The sequence below is a fragment of the Protomyctophum bolini genome, assembly GCF_963924005.1.
Source record: "Protomyctophum bolini genome assembly, chromosome: 1".
In the NCBI taxonomy this organism is placed as follows: Eukaryota; Metazoa; Chordata; class Actinopteri; order Myctophiformes; family Myctophidae; genus Protomyctophum; species Protomyctophum bolini.
The window spans coordinates 14,169,123-14,191,622 of NC_137862.1; the positions used below are offsets into that span (position 1 = coordinate 14,169,123).

At 44.2% G+C, this 22,500-nt stretch overlaps 1 protein-coding gene across 1 annotated transcript in view; it reads right to left on the minus strand.

Moving 5' to 3' along the window:
- Positions 1–22,500, minus strand: part of LOC308319426 (neural-cadherin) — a gene marked incomplete at both ends in the record, with an annotated part of 307,480 nt that overhangs the window by 57,357 nt on the left and 227,623 nt on the right. The window contains 2 exons of the mRNA XM_080769498.1: positions 82–209; positions 16,453–16,667. Coding sequence (XP_080625624.1) covers positions 82–209; positions 16,453–16,667 — 343 coding nt within the window. The remainder of the gene's footprint in view (positions 1–81; positions 210–16,452; positions 16,668–22,500) is intronic.

Sequence of the window (22,500 nt, forward strand, 5' to 3'; positions counted from 1 at the left end):
TGTAAAGCAATTATTTTCATATATTCACGTACAGTATTCTCAATAAATCCTGGCTGTTGCTCAGCGTTTGGAGACTCATACCTTGCTGTTGCTGCGGACATCAAGCCGATGCCACCTCCTGTCTGCCACGTTCACGTTGCCAGGCAACTGTAGCACCAACGTGCCTGAGCCATGGTTGATTTTGAGGGTGGGGGTGCCATCTATTAGCTCTGGACAGAGACAGAGAGAGAGAGAGAGAGAGAGAGAGAGAGAGAGAGTGAGTGAGTAGGCGGGAAAAGGAGAAATAAAAGCAAGAGTGAGTGAGAGCTGAGAATGACTTTTCCTGTGATTGCATTTGCCTAATTATGCAGGTGGCAAGTGAATGTGCACATTTAGAAGGGAACACAATTATGACAAAGACAAATCGACTGATGCATGCAAATGTGCTCTACTGTACGTCACTGGAGCCGTTGAAACCAAGCAGCACAACATCACCAGTCAAACTGTCAAAGCTGCTTCCTCTTGTACCTCCTCCAACTTTAACCCATTTAGGCATGACCTCAAAATTTAAAAGAAATCTTCTAAATCCTCCAGTTTTCTGAAATATTTTCACGATTTAAAAAAAATAGCAGACCTACAAGCTCGTAGCGCGCCACTCGGTGGTGCGCTATGAGCTTGTAGATCTGCTATTTTTCAATAGCTAAATTATAACAATGTTTAAAACACCAAAAGGGGTTCCCGCCCAAAATGGATTAAAAATGATTATTGCACAGCCTGGCATAATGCAATTATTATTTCTTCACTTCTCAGAGTAGACAATAAACGTATAAAAAAACCCAAAAAGTTGTTCTATTTTCTGACTTATTCAAATGGGAAATTAAAAGTTAATGAAGCGTCCGAGTCTGCTTGTGTGCTCTGCGCTATGCAAAGCATTATGGGAGTGTGCGACTGTGCGTCTACCAGCCAAGATCTGGCAATCCATCATCAGGCTGAACTTGTGGAGTTTACCAAGACATAAAGCACTTTAAATTTAGGGTTTAATTCTTTCAGCTTGCAGTGTGCTTTGCACACGGAAGCCTAATTTGCTCAGCGACTCACAATAAGTGACTCCCTCAAAGTGTAGAATCCATAACCCAAGACCCTGGCTAATTGAACGCCTGATTACTTTGTACGGGGCTGCCCAAGGTCTGTTCCAATTGTTCCAGAGAGTGATAACATAATAATTCTGTGGTCAATTGCAATGTAATCGGTGAGTGTTTCCCATAGGTTCCTTATTTGAAATGATTCATAATGATGAACTCTGAGAAACAAAACCGCTATTTGCTCTTTTTGGCCCATAGCACATTATTTCTCAACCTTTATTCTTTGTTAAACACCAAAATTATGATCCGTTGCAACGGCGTCACCCACACAAAATAGCAGACCTACTAAGCTCTCAACTCTTTGTGGAAGTATGAAGCTGGCTTTAGAGTCCTGGGAGAGTCATGGACAGCTTTAATGGCTGATGAATAGCACTAATGCTGCTAAGGTTAAGTGTTTGAAGTCCCCTTTTATATTGCATTTTACAAACTCTTTACACAGCCGGTGGAACTGTGAGAGAAAGAAAATACATTAATTACTTAATAAAATGTATAATACATCTGGAAACAGTGGTGGTGGAATGTAACGTGTCTCACACACACACACACACACACACACACACACACACACACACACACACACACACACACACACACACACGCACACACACACACACACACAAACACCGGTAATTCTGTAATTTTATCTCTCAACTTTCATTCAGTTATAAGTGGAAGTTGTCAAGCCTGTATTGACTGCTTGATGAATTTGTCTTGCACTTCTGGAACAATCCACTTAAGTTGAATATACCACAGGAGAACAGATCAGATAATCAACCAAAGTAATTTCAAAATATCAATTAATTCCAAAGCTGGTCGCCTTCAATGAACGTATCCATCAATTGCTCATCAACTCTGTCCCCTTCTCTATTTTTGATTTATTTATTAGATCCCCATTAGCTTGCTGTATATGACAGCAGCTACTTCTCCTGGTGTCTCTATTATTCATTCAGGGTACCCATAATTTATGTGTTACTATTGAGATATCTAATTCAATTACTCTTCCCTTAGGCTAACATCTTAGTTCTCTGATCATTTCTCCCCCTCCCCTGCTTTCCTCTATCCTGGGGTCTCATCTTTCTCTGTGGCCGGTATTACAGCCCCATTGGGATGGTGTTGACGGTCCAGAGATAATGTACTGTAGGACCTGGCAGCTGGTCAGAGGCACAAAGAAAACCTGTCCGAGTCTGATTGAGAAGAGCTTTTTCTGTATCCCACGACGCACGCACGCACACGCACACGCACACACACACACACACACACACACACACACACACACACACACTTGAGATGCAGCTTAAACCTGTACAGTAGATGTGTCAAACACATTCACATACATACATATTACATAAAACCTGCATTTTGTGTCAGTCCGTCCGTCCGTCCATCATGCCTTGTGACACGCTCCATATATGGCTGTCTCGTCCGTCACGCCTCTTGATATGCTACATAAATGGCTGTCTCCATAAAGATCACGACACTGACCTCATCAAACCCTGGTATGAAAGGCTGCATCTCCCGTCAGTCAGTCAGTCCGTCCGTCACCTCTCGTGACATATGTTGGTCTGACCACATCAAACCCTGTACACTCAAGACACGCTCCATATAAGGCCACAACACTGACATCTTCAAACCCTGGATAGAATAGGCTACAAGAAGACTGGATCTAGATCTGCATATATGGAGCCGGCCAGCAACTCTACTTCTGACCTCACGGACACCAGATTAGTAGTTTAACTCCTGCTTCATAACTGTGCCGTATTAAGAAGCTCTGTTGTTTCGGCTCGCCCTTTAGGGTGTCTTCTTGGTATGTGTGTAGGTATATATATATATATATATATATATGTAACCTGGCAATTAGGGCACAGGACACAGACATATATTGGGGTTCTTTATTTCCCAAGAAGTTGGTGTTGGTGTATCTTATTGGTATAAAGAATGCCACAGTTTGGCAAATATGGCATGCAAGCCTGTAACATAAAATAAATCTAAATAAAATACGGTAGTGGCACTATCTACATAAAACAAAGAGGAAAGATACCACAATGAAATGAGATATCCCATTTCAATGAAACAAACATAAAATGACATTAATTGTGAGTTAAACCTAAAACTCACCACAAACAGTGTATGAGGAATGGCCAACTCACACACTGAGCAAACACTGGTCTCCCAAGATTCACCCTTTTCCACTGAGAAACATTCACAACATTATAGTAACCTCTATAAAGAGATCAACCTTACAATTTACTATATGTAGAATTAGAAATAGAAATACAAAGAAGCAGTACTTACAGTACAAAGACACAAAAACTCATATCAACCAAGTTGATAATAGCTAGTTCAGCTTTCACCTCTTGTTTACAATCTGCAACCATCAACAACATGTATTCTTAATCATCTGGAAATACACTCATACTATACAGCATCAAGAATGTGTTTACATTTGTATCTGAAAATATACAATGCAAGTATTGCATTTTTTACCAGCAAGATCTTCTCAAAGAATCCCCACAAATACAGGTTGCTTCTTATTATTCAAGACGTTTTTCAGTGTAACCCTTGACCCCCAGAACATGGCACTCTTAAAGTGACAGTGTCCCTGGTGGATTTACATAGAACTACAGGCATATATGCCACTGGGCTATATATATATATATATATATATATATATATATATATATATACTGTAAATACACCGATACTGTATATATAATAGGTGCAGTAAGGTTACATTTACAATATCGTGGCATAAGTTTTCATGATACAATAGGCAGTCGATGTAATGGGTGTAATTGGGTATAACTATAAGTGACAGCGTCTCCACCACACAGTATATGGAGGCTGTCAATTATAGCAGATACAGCACAATACTTTGTGTCTCTGAAGTCAAGGGACACAGTTTACAAGACTCATGCTTAACGTCATCTATCACCGTTTTAAGGATATAAACATGTTTGTATGCGCACACACACACACACACACACACACACACACACACACACACACACACACACACACACACACAGGTAAATAGATTGAAACTGTGCCAATAGCATGAGAGGATTGAGGACATTTTGTTGTGGAAGTTGACGTGACATTTTGTCCAGAGCAGCAGACGGTACTTGAGAAATAGAGGAGAGAGGCAGGAGGTAATTATATCAGATGGAGAGAGGCGAGCAGGAAGAGAAAGATCAGAGAGAGAGAGAGAGCGAGAGAGAGAGAGAGAGAGAGAGAGAGAGAGAGAGAGAGAGAGAGAGAGAGAGAGAGAGAGAGGAAGCCAGACAGTCAGATGGGAAGATGACAAGCCAGATAGGAGTCAGAGAGAGAAACAAATGGCAGAGCTAAAATGAATATGAAAAACAATAATAAAAAACTAGAAAACAACAGCAGGAAGGCAAGACAAAACAAAGGGGAAGAGGGAGAAAGCAAACAAAATCATGACTGATATAAATGGATCATAAATCAGGAACAAGAAGCAAACTTTTAGTTTAGTTCACAGAGCTGATCAGTAAAGAGACGCTGCAACTAGTCGTCACTTTCTCAACACGTTCTCGTCACTCATTGGCTGGCCTTAATTGGTAAAAGGAATTAGACAGGCCTTTTAGACAGGCCTTTTACATCAAACCACACAAAACATAATTCATACAAAAAATGTACTACAATCAGTGGTGGAAAAAAGTATAAATACTGCAAAGTAGATGTACTCCGTTACAAGTCAAAGTGCCCTATTCAAAATGTACTCAAGTAAAAGTACAAAAGTATCGGCATCAAAATGTACTTATTGGGGGTGGGTATAGATAAAAAAAATGTAATCTAGATTATTCTCACTGCAATCCTGGAGTTAATCTAGATCAATCTAGATTAAAATGGCTAATTTGAACTATGCCGAAGGCATTCAAAATACGTCATGTTGTAGTATTGTTTCGTAATCGACAGGCAGGAACAATCAAACGGAACTTCCTTTTCCCTCAAACCGGAAGAATAACAATAAAAGCCTGCAGCTTTTATTGAGAAAAATCGGTTTGAGGGAAAAGGAAGTTCCGTTTCATTGTTCCTGCCTGTCGACTACAAAACAATACTAAAACAACATGACGTAACGATATCATCCACTCCCGACCGTATCATATACCCGAAATGAAATGGTGCCCAGGCTACATCTATATCCACGACCTACCCCTAACATCATCAAGGAAGTACGGCTACGCAGACGACCTGGCCATTTTGCTCAGCAACTGCAAGCCATCCTGGGAAGCAGTAGAGCCTCTCCAAGGACATGAACATACTGTCTTCATACCTGAAGGGCTGACGCCTCAAGCTCAGTGTTGAGAAGACAGTAGCGAAAATGTTCCACCTCTACAACAGGGAAGCAACCCGTGAAATCAACATCATGGTTGAAGATGCCCGGCTACAGTCCCTCCCCTACATATCTTGGAGTGAAGCTCAACAGAACACTTTAAACAACACCTGGACAGTCTCAATGGAAAGACTACCGCCCATGCCACACTGATACGGCGTCTAGCCGGCATCACATGGGTAGCCACCACTAGACACTGCGCATCTCTGATAGCTTTATTTAGTTTATTGTTTGTGAATGATGCAGTTCATGTACTCATCTACCACTCTTGACACCCACATGTCACTGTAACTCTGAAAGCTCGACTCACCCTGTTTTTAATTAATGACCCGTCCTTCACCGACGCCCTACATACTGTATCTTCCCTCTGAGAAACTGCTGACTGCATTCCGATGTCGGAATTACAGGAAAGCACTCTCACCATTTGAAGATCTCCTATCCTTCAGATGTCGCAATTATTAACAGTTTAGGGGCCCCAGACGGAGGTCTCCGTCCTATTAATTAGTATGGTGTGATGCCCTAGACGGAGATTGATTAACTATTGTAAACCTGTGACCCCAGAAAGCTTCACTTCCTGGTGTCAAAGGCTTGTTTTTATGACTGTACTATAAAATAAGTCTGCTGACTCATCATCAGTGGGAGAACTTTCTGATTGCTGTTTTGGACCCATTCTTACTCCCCAATAAAATGGATTATCATTGAAAACTCATACATCTGGCTTGGACTTCGTTTCTATTGTGTCGTGTCAATGATTCATTTTGGGTTTTTCCTAACACGGTACTTTTACCATAAAGTAATGCTCTTTCACACCCTGGGTCTTACTGTGTGAAAATGCAGTGATGTTTTACCACAACGCTTTAGAAAATATATAACTACCACCTTTGCCAGCAGTTGAAATGAATTAAATTGACCTGAAGAGAGAGAGAGCGAGCGCAAGAGAGAGCAAGAGAGAGAGAGTGAAATGCAGCCAGAGCCATGGTGATAGGAGAGGAGGCAATGAAAGCTTAGTGCAGAGGGGAGTGGGGCCATATATGATCAGAGCGGGAGCAGCTTCATGGGGGCTATAACTGGCATGCTTCTTAAATGCTGTGGGACAGCGGCAGACACAACCCGGCAGTCGACTTCACTTACGACAAGACTTTGCTCTTAAACGGCTTGTCCAAGCCATTGGGCCATGCTGCTGCTCCACATGCCTAATTCATTGCAACCTCCCCCACCCTGCCCCCCCTCTATCTCAACTCTCCTAGGTCTCATCCACACACACACACACACACACACACACACACACACACACACACACACACACACACACACACACACACACACACACACACACACACACACACACACACACACACACACACACACACACACACACACACACACACACACACACACACACACACACACACACACTCACTCCTGCAGAGGGTGATATAAAGATGGCAACAGACAGACAAGGAGAGAGAAAGAGAGAAGGGGGATAAAGTGAGTGTGTGCATACGTGCGTGCGTGTCTGTCAGGGGGGGGGGGGTCGAACACCCACAGAGTTGGGGCTCTTAAATATGAAAAATGTCCTCTTTTCTGAAAGCCTGAGGGGATCCAGGAGTCAAACTGAGAACATATGGATTGCATAAACAGTATTACAAATCACATTGGCACACACACACACACACACACACACACGGGCAGACCATGAGAGTTTTTGGTATAAATGATCCGTCAGCCGTCTAGCCAGCCTGCGGCCGACACATATTGGATCTCCCTATCCCAGCAGCACTTTCTGTTTGAAAATCGGCACAGCGCTATAGGCCAGGGGGTCAGACTGCAAAACAGCTCATGTGGAAATTGAGTTTAATTGAGAACAGACGTGTGTGCATGTTTTCCGCGCGTATACGTCCTCACATCTACACAGTAGGTGTGTGTATGTGTGTATGTTTGTGTGAGCATGCATGACACGCTCTTCTTCTCTGCTTGACGGTAGCTTCTTCATCGATTATTCTACTACCTTCCCCCTCCAGAAATACCGTCCTTGAATACCGCATGTAGGCAATGGATCGCAGCTCGTGAACAAAGCCTCCGATGTGGGGGAAATAGCTTTCGTTTGGACCAAAGACAGATAGATGTATACTATCAAATGCCTTGTTTCGGAGGATCAGTCTTAGGTGGTGTAACGTGCACATGCATGTGTGATGCCTCTGATACTCGGCCAGAGCCTACACCCAGCCAACTTCTCTATTGGGCGAGGAAGTGTAAACAGCATGTAAAAGCCCGGGGCCACGTGAAAGTATCTGTGTTGGTCCGTTTCGCTGTTTCCAGATACTCCCCACCTCATTTAGCGAGGTGTCACCTGCGTGGCGCCTTTATACACTGGTTGATTCCAAAATGGCTTCGTCTCTGCATGCTAAGGCCTTTCATTCACTCAATTACGTTTTGTTTGGGCGTAGATTGTGTTTAGTCTATTAGAACTTTTCAGACGGTAGTGAAGAGCGCAATCTAACTTAATTCAATAAAATCCTAAAAAACTCATTCAGTCATGTGGTGGTCCAATTCTCTTACTTGCCAAACGTAAGATATTTTAGCAAAGGATTCAACTCCCGACAACATTATTTCATTATAAGAAAAGTTGAACCAAAAAAGAAAAACTATAACTATAGTGAGAAAACACAAGAGAGAAACACGTCTACCTGACAGATAATCCAAACAATGCGATACGTTAACCTGACAGTTCACAATATAGCTTGTGAAACAACTGTGAAGCAAGCTTCTTCCATCTGGCGGAGTCAGGTTAGCGAAGCAAAAAGAAAGCAACAAAAAAAAGGCACTCAAATGTGGATAATTTAATTAAATTGTAAAATATTACAAAGCCTATATTACATTTTGGCTAAGTAATGCATGGCAGTTTTAATGAAAGTCAGCAGGAGTAAGACAATACGTGAGTGAGAACAAGGGGGAGGAGATATAGTGCTATTCTGATGTATTCGACTATTACTAATTTGTGTATTTGGATGGCCTTCTCATGTGTGACACAGGCCAGCACTTTGGTCCTCAACTCGCCAGAATGAAATGGTCGAAATAAAATAGTTTTTTTTTTTTATGTGATTTTCTTTTTTTTTCATATTAACAGAGTTTGAATGTTGAAGAAGGTTTTTATTCCAACAGATTGTTAATTTGGGCAAATTAAACGTATACATTTATATGTCAAAGTAGGCTTGTATTTTAACAATGTTTTGGGGCCAGGGAAGCGCAGTTCTGAGATTTGCATGTTGTTTTCGATTGGTCCTGGGATCTCTTTGTCCTGAGGTTTCACGCTCTGGTCACCGCCCATTAGCGTGCTTCTGTGTTTGTAAACATGGCTATAGTATGGAGGAGCTTTTGGGTTATACTTTACAGGAAAATAAACAAAACCACGTAGCTACTCAAATACGCTTCCCAGCCTGGAGAATAGACTTCCACCATCACACAACAACAGGCTAACAGCTAGCTAGCCTAGTTCGCTAGCTGTCTGTGTGTCGTGTGTTACTAAACACATGTTTTCACTCCTAAAATGTATAAAACTAATGAAACGTTGCCCGTTAGTATTGCTTCATAGCCATGGAAGAGTGTTGCGCGTTGCTTCTTTTCTTTCTCCTCCACACGCAAAGAGCCAAAACCACTCGTCTTTTCTTTAAATCATAACGTCAAAATATGGCCGTTAGTACTGTTAATTCAACATCCGGTGAGGGGAGGATACGGATTGTGTATGGAAATCAGCGCATACAGTGGGTGGGCTTTAGACCGGATGTAAGCCTTGCACACTAAATAGAAACCAGGCATGTGAACGGATGTTTATTAAAAATAGCAAATCTACAAGCGCACAACGCATCATAGCCTGATGCGTCGGTTTTATTTATCTAAAATACTGGGTCAATTGTCTGACTTTGATTGCTTAAAGTATATAAAATGGTGTAGCCTACTGCAGCTATTTACAACACAATGTAAAAGCATTGGTCTAAAACTACATAGCCTATATCCATTGAAAACTCAGTTAGCCTACTAGTTACTTTTTAGATTGTATTATTACAAAACATACACTAAACAACTTAGTCCTACATTTCTTTACTTTAACTCAAGTAAAACAGTGTGTCCACTGTCCAACTGTCATTGACAGGTAACCTAGTGGGGGAGTGGTTAGTGGGTGGGGGAGTGATTATGCAAGACATTAGGGGTGTGGACAAGCATCTATTGTCACACCCATTCCAGAGGTGCTAAAATCTGAAGAATCTTTGAAGGGAAATTTCTCCACTTTGCATCTGTATCTGTTATGTGTTTCAACAAGTTTTAGATGGTCATATCTCCTTCAATTATTGTCCAATTTCATTGAATGATACATCATATGAAAGCTTACATTCTGTACTTTAATAATCTGTAATAATCTGTAATCTGTAAAAATCGAGTTGAGGACCAAAGTGCTGGCCTGTGTCACATGTGTCCGTCTAGAGTGGCTTACTAATTGAGGCTGAATTGCTCAGTGAGCTCCTGAGGCTGTTATAGAAGGTTGAGTCTTCACAATAAATACATTATGACATTTGGAACATCTCTATCTCAATTTACTTTTAGAAAACACACACACGCACGCACGCACGCACGGACGCCACAAGGCATGCTCTATAACCAAATCTCTTCCCGGTGCAAGTCAATGTGCATAATAAGCACATACTGTAGGTACAGTACATGCACCTTCCTCTCTGGCCTACGCAGCAGTGTTGGCTGGGTATGGGTGCCCCTCGGCTGGATGAAAGGCACTTGAGTAGGCGGCTTTGGAGTGGCCAACCGCAGTATCTCAATAAGTGTGTGCATGCAATGTGTATACACTGAGAGAGAGAGAGAGAGAGAGAGAGGAGGGGGGGGGGGGGCTGGTATCTCAACGTTTTTGGCTGGGGACCCCCGCAAATGCTTTGGTCCCGCGTGTATAGCTTGTCTGTGGAGCAATATCTGGCGTTTGTGAATGCTAAACAAAAACTGCATATCGCATATATATGCATATATATATTTTACAACATGCTGTACCTGCTGCTCATCCACGTTGTGCCCCATACGCAGGGACCTGTTTTCTCTGTGCCTGCCTCAGCGTTGCAAAGACACTCACACTAATAATATCCCTCTCCAGCTATGTTTCAAACATGAAGTCTACATCAGCAGCAGTAAGGACAACATTTTTCCACGTGATTGAATTTTTTAGGCAACTCTGAATGGATGTGTAAGCCAATGATACTCACAGTCAATTTTGCACGATGAAGGGAACTGAGCAATCTGTCTGTCGTGTTCATTGAACATGGCTGATGTGCCACACGCCACCCTGTGCGCCAACATACAGCAGCACCAGAGGTTTGGTAGACGGGGGGTATTCAATTTTGAAATGCCAAGTCTGCCTCAAACATTACTCGCTTGTAACAAACATTTCCCTTTCACCCCCCCACCCCCCCCCCCACCCCCCAACGCATGCACAATAATCAAATGGCTTGCTGTTGTTGCTGTTGTAGGAGAGACCGGAGTTGAAAGTCTGTTCGGGGTAAGCTATAGCTACGCATCACCTTAACATCCTCAGAATGATCACTGGCAGCATCCTGTCAGCCTTGTTTTCCTTCACACTTTGTCTTTGTTCCAACTGTTCTCTCACTCCCACGCTCTCGAAAACATTCCCCTGCCATATTTTGCCTTTCAATCAAATGTCTCTCTCTCCCTCATTCTTCTGCTCATTCCATGCATGGGAGAAGTACTATACAATACAGTAGTCCTAATAGCCCCACTACTGTATGTGGATGTGTATCTTTGTTATAGTTATGTTCAGCATAGTACTGTGTGGACTTGACCACTTGTATTTTGCTGCTTGTGTACGATATGAGTAGTGACAAATACACCTCATTCTTGAGTCTTCACATCTTCCATTCTTGTGTTGCTCACCAAAATAGCAGGTGCATGGTTAAGCCAGAACTGCCAAGAAACAGTGGAATAAGAAAATAATATAACTAACAAATACAAAAGAGTGCCATCGCACTAGACCAGTGGTAACCAACCTTTTCAAGCCCAAGAGCCCATTTTATTCCCAATTGTAAGCCAAGATCTACCACTAAAACGTGTTAGAAAAAACACTTGTTTTTTTGCTATTTCTGACAGGCTCAATGCATGTGCACACATCCACACAAAGACTAAAGCTTAAATTAGAATAAATACTTCAACTACTGTTCAAATGACATAGGCATAACATGACCATATATATTTGCACAGATATGGTGACATACTCTCAGGGTCAGCCCACCTTTAATGAGACTGCTGTGACTGACTGCACTTTATCTGCAAGCGTTTTGAAATCTGGTTCATATTTAGTGATTGCCAGTCTGAGGGTGTCATTAAGATGTGAGTCAGTCATACGAGTTCTAAACTTGGATTTTATTATTTTCATTTGTGAAAAGGCCATTTCACATAAGTACGTGGAACCAAAGTAGGCATGCAGCTTCAGTGCACACGACACAATCAGGGGATACTTCTCTGCTCACAAGAGACCAAAATTCCTTCTCTTTAGCTCTGACCTGCAGCCAGGTGACAGTCACTTACTAATCCAATAATCTCCATTTAAATATCTGAAGTTAATGCAAACACATCCTGCATTTTATCGGACAGCAGTTCAATGACAGTAGGCTCAGTAAAGAGGAAAGGGTTTGATACAAAAGCAGCTACTTGACTCATGCGTTGTACTTCAACAAGTTTTCATATTTCATATTTATCATATTTTTTGCTCTATGTGTGCATGTGTACAGAATTCAAACTGTAGCATTGATTATTGTCACGGACAGAAGTCATTCTTTCCCTTTGCATATGCCCTGGAGTGCACTCGCCTATTAGTTTGCATTGCAGACTGGTATATTCAGTATATTTTTCTCATTTTTATATTTTTGTTGTTGCTGCGCAGCAGTTGAGGAGAACGCAACTATGCATTCCTTTAAGCAACACAACTTCTGCAGCTGCATCCATATGTTTAGAATTTGCATCAATGATCAAATCCCAATAATAAAAAATATTATAACAACGAACAACGAAAACTGAAGGAGCAGCGGCGCTATATCGGCTAGTAGTCCCAACTCACGAGCCCCGTAATGAACGCACGTTGTTCCGTATTTTAATGTCGGGTCGGAGAATAAATACAGTATGAATGACGGCGGGATTTATTTGACAACTCTGTCCTGCTTTCTTCACGAGAAGAGAAGAGCACTCACAGCTGCTAATATGGTAGCAGCCCTGTGGCTGACCTGTCAGTTCTCTTTACGGCTTGTGTAGTCTGGGTCTGGGAAGCTCAGAGCTGCAGCCATTGGCTCATGATACGAGCACACGACCAATGGGACAGATCATTCAGTGTTGCTAAGATACCACCCCCCCACCACACACGCACACACACCCTTGGACGATGGGGTCTATTCTCAAACTCAGAGCCACAGCGCTCTGCTCAAAATGAATTTGCATGTGACGAGCGGCACTGACATTATTCCAATGGGTCTGACACGTCGCGATCGACTGGAAACGTTCCCGCGATCGACTGGTAGCTCGCGAACCCCTGGTTGGTTACCCCTGCACTAGACAGTCTGTATAAACGGCAAGGTACCATCAAAGGATCTGCAGGCAACACTGGCATCAGCCAATATCAAAGCGCATGAGTCAACCATCCGAAAGAGAGTGCAAAACTATGAGGATAGGCATGAAAAATAAGCCTCTCTTCTCAAACATAAATAAACAAATAAATAAATGCACAGCTTGCCTCGGCTCTCAAATGAGAATATTAATGCACAGCCTATAACACAAAGCCGGGGTGAAGTGTGACAATGTGCTTTGGACAGATGGATCCAAGGTTGAGTTCTTTCACAGCAATGGCAGGTTTCATATTGGGTGAAAACCCGAAAAATGCCTTTGCCCGCAAAAGGTTTACAAAGTTAACATTGGTCTATTATTTCTACCCTTTAATATTACCAATCGGTATTGTGTTGTATATCCTTTTCATTGTTGAAGGATCAGTCATTCGTGGAATGAGCAACAGCGCAAAATATGGGGGTAGCCAAAATCCCCTGTAATGTGGTTGGCCTTCACTATCATTTCACAGGTCTGTGTATGAATCTTCCACACACTACTGAGATCCCTGACACTGTGTGTAAAAAGTTCTTCTTTCCTTATTACTGTGGGATGGTGTGATCGGGATCCGATGGTAATTCCAAGGGAGCATTAATCCGACATGTGTGAACAACGGTCGGACTAGCGCTCGAACATGCGCTGCTCCCGTGCTTGCGGTTATGGTTAGTTTAGGGTTTGAGGTAGGTTGTCGGTCTAATGACTGTCAGACCAATAATATTGTCGGAACTAAAGCCCGTGATCACCCGTGTGATCATCCAATCCACACAATTTGCTGAGTTATTCATTCCACGAATGCCCAGATCCTTACAAGCTGTACCTCGTTGTAAAGGTGACGAATCAATGATGAAAATGATAGGCCTATTAAAGGGGGAAATCACTTTTTTATAGGCAGTTTATAAGCATGTTGGTGAGAGCATTATAGTGTGTGGACTGACCTGGTCAGCTAGCCATCATACCATCATTTTAGTGTACGGTGACGGGTGCATGCGTGCGTGCGTGCGCGCACGTGTGTGCTGTAGACGTGAACTCCAGCTAAAGCAATACACAATAATTTTTACAATACACCTACTCATAAGACACATCACACATGCACCTCCCCAGGCGTATCACACTTCCCACACACATTATTTGGCCCGTGATGACAACATAATTTCTCCCGAAAGAGAGAGAGAGAGAGAGAGAGAGAGAGAGAGAGAGAGAGAGAGAGAGAGAGAGAGAGATAGAGAGAGAGAGAGAGAGGTTTTATAATCCCTGATTAAAACACTAAATATACTGAGACATATAAGACATTTTGTTCCACCTGCTGCTCACAATTCAATGGGCTTCATTGGCAAGAGAGTTGAATAATGCTGCCAAGGCGGTGAGATACTCTTTCATATTAAATCACTTTAGCTAGATGTGTTGGTGACTGTATGTTTATGTTTCAGTGTTTGGTGACAGTCTGGCTTGCCGTTCAGTTCGTATAAGCGATATCTGTTTTTACCAAATATTATTTTCTTCAGGTTTTATCTTCTAAAGCAGTCATTGCAGTCCTTGAAATTCACTACTTGGGAGATATATTAGCACGACGAGTTCTGTCAGGTGCAGGTGCTGACGAAGCTCACACCGAAACGCGTCATGCTAATAATTACGTTGATGACGGAGTAAGTTGTCCGTCTTTGTTCCCTGGAATGTGCAGTCCCTTCATTGGAAGGTTTATCTCTCTTTGTTCCCTGGAATTTGCAGTCCCTTCCTTGGAAGGTTTATCTCTCTTTTTGAAGTCTATGACTTGCACCTCCCACAAGTTTTTTTTTGGATGTGCAGGAGTCCTCTTTTTTGTATCAGATATAAACCAACTATTGACACCTCAGATGGCAAGAACTCTTTTCCATTCATTCCAAAACTCTTGAACATGTTGTCGTTAACCAGCTTTCTCTCCATTTCTCACAGAACAACCTTCTGGATCCCAACCAGTCAGGATTCAAACTGGCCCACTCCATGGAAACGGCACTCCTTGAGTCCTTGCAGTCACAGAAGCACTACATGCTGCTGCAGGCTGCCTCCCACGCTGTAGTCCTGATTCTTCTAGATCTATCAGCAGCATTTGAACCACCAGCTGCTCCTGAACACCCTTGCTGACCTACAGTAGGCATCACTGGGACAGCACTATAGTGGTTCTCCTCCTACCTAACCGACCCGACCTACCAAGTTTCCTGACAAGGTTTATTGCTTTCATCCCCCCAAACTGCATGGGGTCCCACAGGGATCTATACTAGACCCCCCTCCTTTTCTCCCTGTACATTAAATCTGTTGGTGCTGCCATCTATGCTTACAATCTATCCTATCACTGACATGCCAATGACACACAACTGTTTCTATCCTTCCCCCTCTCTGCTACACAGGTGGAAGAGCTCATGCCTGGCTGACATCTCACAGTGGATGTCTTCTCACCACCTCAAGCTGAACCCAGACCAGCTTATCTTCTTTCCAGTTAAGTCCTGCCCCACGCAGCATTTAACTATTTCCATAGACAACGCCCGGTGACTTCGGTTCTAATCTCTCAAGAACAGATTCTGTGCTGCGAAAAACAAACAGCAGAGGGTGCTGTTTATTTCTTTTTTTCGCCGATGGGTTCCCAGATTGCTTCGGTTCCAACAGTCAAGAAGAAGATCCTGGACAGTCAGCTCTCATTCAAAGTACACATTACAGCGGTCACTCAATCCTGTAGGTTCACAGTCTATAACATTCAAGGATTAGATCCTTCCTCACCCAGGAGTCAGCCCAGCTCCTTATCCAGACATCAGTCACATCAAAACTTGACTATTGACTCTCTCTCCTTACTGGTCTACCGACATGTGCACTTAAGCCTCTCCAATTGATCCAGAATGTCACAGCACGCTTGGTCTTCAACCAGCCAAAATTCTCACATGTCTTCCCCTTCTCCACTCCCTCCATTGGTAGTACTAAACTCTGATGTTGGCCTACAAATATGTTATTCCTGCAGCACTTGCCGTAGCACTGGTGTATGCAAAGGCTAAACTTATTTAATTTAGATAGCATATTATTATATTTATTAGGCCTATCATATTATAAATTGTAAAGTGAATATTGAAATTGGGGTCATGTTTTTGACACACACACACACACACACACACACACACACACACACACACACACACACACACACACACACACACACACACACACACACACACACACACACACACACACACACACACACACACACACACACACACACACACACACACACACACACACACACACACAGTTTGTTAGTTTTTTTGACCCATCTGTCAGCACCCCCACCCCCATCTCTCTTACCTATGGCCATGAAGTCCTCGAGGTCCCAGGCTTGTAGTTGAGCTAAGGGCCCACTGTAGAGCAGAAGGCCATCTGCCACCTCGGTGATGAACTCCAGAGACACGTGGCTCTCGAAGCAGGGCATCATGGGCGGAAACCAGGCATAGCCGTTACCGTGGAAACTGTGCTTGGTCTGCTGGCACTCGGGTCCCTCAAACGGCGCCGGGCACTGGCATCTAGGGAGCAGCATGAGCCAAAACATATCAATAAGTTATCAAACAGAATAGTTCCATGTCATTTTTATTACTTCTTTACTCTGCTCTGGCCCTTACATTTTCAGGCCTCATTTGACTCCCTCTGGAGCTGTGGAAATGCAGTTAAACATTGCAAAATGCGCACATTCACGCACGTGCACACACACACACACACACACACACACACACACACACACACACACACACACACACACACACACACACACACACACACACACACACACACACACACACACACACACACACACACACACACACACACACACACACACACACACACACACACACACACACAGCGTGCACAACAAAAATGTCCAATGTTGTCCATCACATCATGCAAATCATCTCATTTAGAACAAGCTCTCGCTCTCCATCACTCTCTCAACCGCCCATCTTCTCTCCCTTAATTTCCACACTTGCTCACCATCACTCTCTCTCCCTCCCTTTCCCCCCCCCCCCCCCTCTCTCTCTCTCTCTCTCTCCCTCCCTCCCTCTCGCAATCTATTTGTTTTATCCTCTCATACAGTGTTCAGCCATCCTTCCTCCAGGAACCCTCCAGCCATCTCTATCTCTCTCTGATGCAGATGTTCTCATTAGTGACAGTACCATGGGGGAAAACACCTCATCACTGGAAACACAATCCTCTTCTATCTCGTGCAGTGCTCACACGCATGCACACACTCACTCTCTCTCTCTCTCGCTCTCTCTCACTCTCTCTTCCTCACCTCTCACTGCCTCTACCAACAATCACCCCCCGATGTGGCCGTTGAATCGAAACACTTTGAAATAGGTTAATCTTGTTTCAGAATACGCCCTCTTCCTCTCTTTCTCCTGCTTATTGTTTGGTTGCGTGTGCATGCATACTGTTTGGTGCAACCTTTACTCACCGGGACTCATTGTATTCTTTTGACAGAATACAACATTCCCTTTGATTCACCCCCTCCTCCTGTCCCAGCTCCTGCCCTCATCTTCTACAACATTGCTAGGGCTCTCTTTCCTTCTACATGCTTTGTGCGCACGATGTACAAAGCCAACGCTCCTGTCACCATGCCCCAGCCTCTTCTCCTCCTGTCACCATGCCCCAGCCTCTTCTCCTCCTGTCACCATGCCCCAGCCTCTTCTCCTCCTGTCACCATGCCCCAGCCTCTTCCTCCTGTCACCATGCCCCAGCCTCTTCTCCTCCTGTCACCATGCCCCAGCCTCTTCCTCCTGTCACCATGCCCCAGCCTCTTCCTCCTGTCACCATGCCCCAGCCTCTTCCTCCTGTCACCATGCCCCAGCCTCTTCCTCCTGTCACCATGCCCCAGCCTCTTCCTCCTGTCACCATGCCCCAGCCTCTCCCTCCTGTCACCATGCCCCAGCCTCTTCTCCTCCTGTCACCCTGCCCCAGCCTCTTCCTCCTGTCACCATGCCCCAGCCTCTTCTCCTCCTGTCACCATGCCCCAGCCTCTTCTCCTCCTGTCACCATGCCCCAGCCTCTTCTCCTCCTGTCACCATGCCCCAGCCTCTTCCTCCTGTCACCATGCCCCAGCCTCTTCTCCTCCTGTCACCATGCCCCAGCCTCTTCTCCTCCTGTCACCATGCCCCAGCCTCTTCTCCTCCTGTCACCATGCCCCAGCCTCTTCTCCTCCTGTCACCATGCCCCAGCCTCTTCCTCCTGTCACCATGCCCCAGCCTCTTCCTCCTGTCACCATGCCCCAGCCTCTTCCTCCTGTCACCATGCCCCAGCCTCTTCTCCTCCTGTCACCATGCCCCAGCCTCTCCCTCCTGTCACCATGCCCCAGCCTCTTCTCCTCCTGTCACCATGCCCCAGCCTCTTCTCCTCCTGTCACCATGCCCCAGCCTCTTCTCCTGTCACCATGCCCCAGCCTCTTCTCCTCCTGTCACCATGCCCCAGCCTCTTCTCCTCCTGTCACCATGCCCCAGCCTCTTCCTCCTGTCACCATGCCCCAGCCTCTTCCTCCTGTCACCATGCCCCAGCCTCTTCCTCCTGTCACCATGCCCCAGCCTCTTCCTCCTGTCACCATGCCCCAGCCTCTTCTCCTCCTGTCACCATGCCCCAGCCTCTTCCTCCTGTCACCATGCCCCAGCCTCTTCTCCTCCTGTCACCATGCCCCAGCCTCTTCTCCTCCTGTCACCATGCCCCAGCCTCTTCTCCTCCTGTCACCATGCCCCAGCCTCTTCTCCTCCTGTCACCATGCCCCAGCCTCTTCTCCTCCTGTCACCATGCCCCAGCCTCTTCTCCTCCTGTCACCATGCCCCAGCCTCTTCTCCTCCTGTCACCATGCCCCAGCCTCTTCTCCTCCTGTCAACATGCCCCAGCCTCTTCTCCTCCTGTCACCATGCCCCAGCCTCTTCTCCTCCTGTCACCATGTCCCAGCCTCTTCCTCCTGTCACCATGCCCCAGCCTCTTCTCCTCCTGTCACCATGTCCCAGCCTCTTCCTCCTGTCACCATGCCCCAGCCTCTTCCTCCTGTCACCATGCCCCAGCCTCTTCCTCCTGTCACCATGCCCCAGCCTCTTCCTCCTGTCACCATGCCCCAGCCTCTTCCTCCTGTCACCATGTCCCAGCCTCTTCCTCCTGTCACCATGCCCCAGCCTCTTCTCCTCCTGTCACCATGCCCCAGCCTCTTCCTCCTGTCACCATGCCCCAGCCTCTTCTCCTCCTGTCACCATGTCCCAGCCTCTTCCTCCTGTCACCATGCCCCAGCCTCTTCGCATTGTGGTACAATGCCATGCACACAGCAACGATGCACACAGCAACAGTCCACACACACACACACACACACACACGCACACGCACACACACACACCCCTGTTATTGTCACTGAAAAACCTGAATGCACACTTTACATGATCCAAACATATGCACACACAGAAGGAGACTCACTTCTAGGCCATACCACTCCTGCAAGGCAATTCCAGCGCTATAACGTTACAATAAAGAGGTTTTCATTGACAAGTTCTCTGGAGCGGTTCTCACTTCATCCCAGTCACGCTGCTGCCTCCATCACATACACGCACTTGCGCCACACACAAACACAGATTTAAACAATGTGTGTGCACTAGAGACTGACACGGGAGTGGATTTTCACTCCTGTCCTGTCCCACTCCCACAGAAAGAATCCTGTCCTGTCCCAATCCTGGGCCAGAGTAAAAAAAAAAATCCCATCCTGTCCCACTACTGTATAGAATGACTCCTGATCCCATCCCGCTCCCACCCGAAATTACTCGCGCTCCCATCCCGCTCCTGTTTTTCTTTTTTTAAGTTAGTCATTAGGAAAGGCAATTGATTTTGTGCTATATGGCATTTGGTGCAATATGGAAAAAGGAATAGTTAATGTGTGGTTAATATAATGACTTAATCTATTTTAAACAACACAAATCCTCAAAGGCCCAACACATTTTCTTGCACCATTTTAAGTGTGGAGGGGGGGCCGGCAGACCACTGTGGCCATGCCAGTCACAGTCCAATTCTGCATGAATTGGAGATGCACAATATCTATCTATCTATCTATCTATCTATCTATCTATCTATCTACTATCTATCTATCTATCTCTAAAAAAAAAAACAATATTTGTGTATGTGTGCACATGGATGTACTGTAAAAAGAATTTCCTGCATCAACATCATGCTAATTCTCAAAGGAAATAGGAATAGTTTTAGCAAAAAGAACCAATCCCTCAAATCCTCTTTAGCAATAAAATTCCCACCAGTCTGGTGGGAATTTTATTTGTTAACACTGGAATGCATTATAACACTTTCCCTCCCTAACACAAGTTAATTGACTGTAGAACAGTTCCTCCCTAACATGAGTTACACAAGTTAATTGACTGTAGAAGAGTTCCTAGAAAAAACCTTCAATCATATATTTGAACCTACAGCCTCACTAGCAAACCTAAAAGTATCAAACAGGAAAGCCAGAAAAAAGTTGAGAATGACAAATTGTACGATAATGACTGCAAGAATCTCAGGAAAAAAATAAGGAAACTATCAAACCAAAAACAGACAACCACAACACATGTCTCCAATATGGGGAAACACTAAAACAATACAAGAATACAGTAAGCGAAAAAAGAGACTAACATGTTAGAAACCAACTGCAAGATGTTGAGGATTCCATACTGACAAACAGCTTCTGGGAAAACTGGAACAGACTTAATGAGCTAAAACAGGACGAACTACCCATCCAAAATGGAGATATATGGTTGAACCATTTTTCTAGCCTCTTCGGCCCAATCGAGAAGAACAAAGAGCTAAAACTAATAAAATATACACTACAAAACCTAGAGTCAGCCATTACCAGAATCCACTAGATTCCCAAATCAACCTAAAAGAACTACAAGACAAAATAAAAACACTTAAAACCAAGAAGGCCTGTGGGGCAGACGGTATTCTAAATTAAATGATGAAATTCACCGACCTCAAATTCCAACTGGCCATATTAAAACTCCTAAATATCGTGCTCAGCTCTGGGATTTTCCCCAACACATGGAATCAAGGGCTGATAACGCCACTCCACAAAAGTGGAGACAAATATGACCCAAATAACTACCGCGAGATCTGTGTAAACAGCAACCTCGGAAAGATCCTCTGCATGCAAGCAATGTCCTGAGCAAATCACAAATTGGCTTTCTACCAAAATATCGCACAACAGACCACATTTACACTCTCAACACCCTAATTGACAACCAAATAAACAAAAACAAAAGCTAATTATTCTCCTGCTTTGTCGACAATCAATGTACACTAACAACAAATGCGCAGTTAAAATAGGCGAAAAGCACACAGGCTTTTTCCCCCAAAGCCGAGGAGTTAGACAGGGATGCAGCCTGAGTCCAACACTCTTCAACATATATATCAACGAATTAGCAAAAACAGTCTACAGCTCCAGGCATCCCCTTGGCAAACGCATAAATCAAATGCTTACTTTTCGCAGATGACCTGCTGCTGCTGTCTCCAACCAAGCAAGGACTACAGCAGCAACTTGATCTCCTACACAAATTCTCTCAGACATGGGCCCTGACAGTGAACCTAACTAAGACTAAAATACATGATATTTCAAAAAAGAACCATCCATTTTTTCCTAAATACAATCCCACTTGAACAAACAAAAAACTATACCTATCTTGGCCTAAACATCAGCAGCACAGGGAACTATACAACCAAGCTGTAAAGGACCTGAGAGACAAGGCAAGAAGTTATCAAAATAGACATCCCATTTAAAACCTGGCTTAAAATACTGGACTCTGTAATATAACCAATTTCCCTCTATGCTTGTGAGATCTGGGGACCATTAGCAAACCATGACCTTGAAAAATGGGATAAACACCAAACCGAGACCCTACACACAGAATTCTGCAAATACATTCTCCGTACCCAGCGAAAAACACCAAAAAATGCATGCAGGGCAGTATTAGGACGATACCCACTCATAATCAAAATAAAAAAGAGAGCACTCAAGTTCTACATCCACCTAAAAGAAAGTGACCTACAGTAGATGCACTCCATAACAAGGCACTCACACACAGCAAAACTCTAGAGAGATGCCCCCTCAGCCAGCTGGCCCTGGAACAAACACAAACAGAGCCACGAGATAGAAAACCCATTGGACTAAACCAAATTATAAAACAGCAAAAGGAAAACTACCTGACACATTGGAAAGAAGCAACACAAAAGCAGAGTAAACTAGAATGCTATCTAAACAGAGAATATGGAGTGGCAGAATACCTGAGCACCGTGACCGACCCAAAACAAAGAACAATCTTAACTAGGTACAGACTCAGTGAGCAC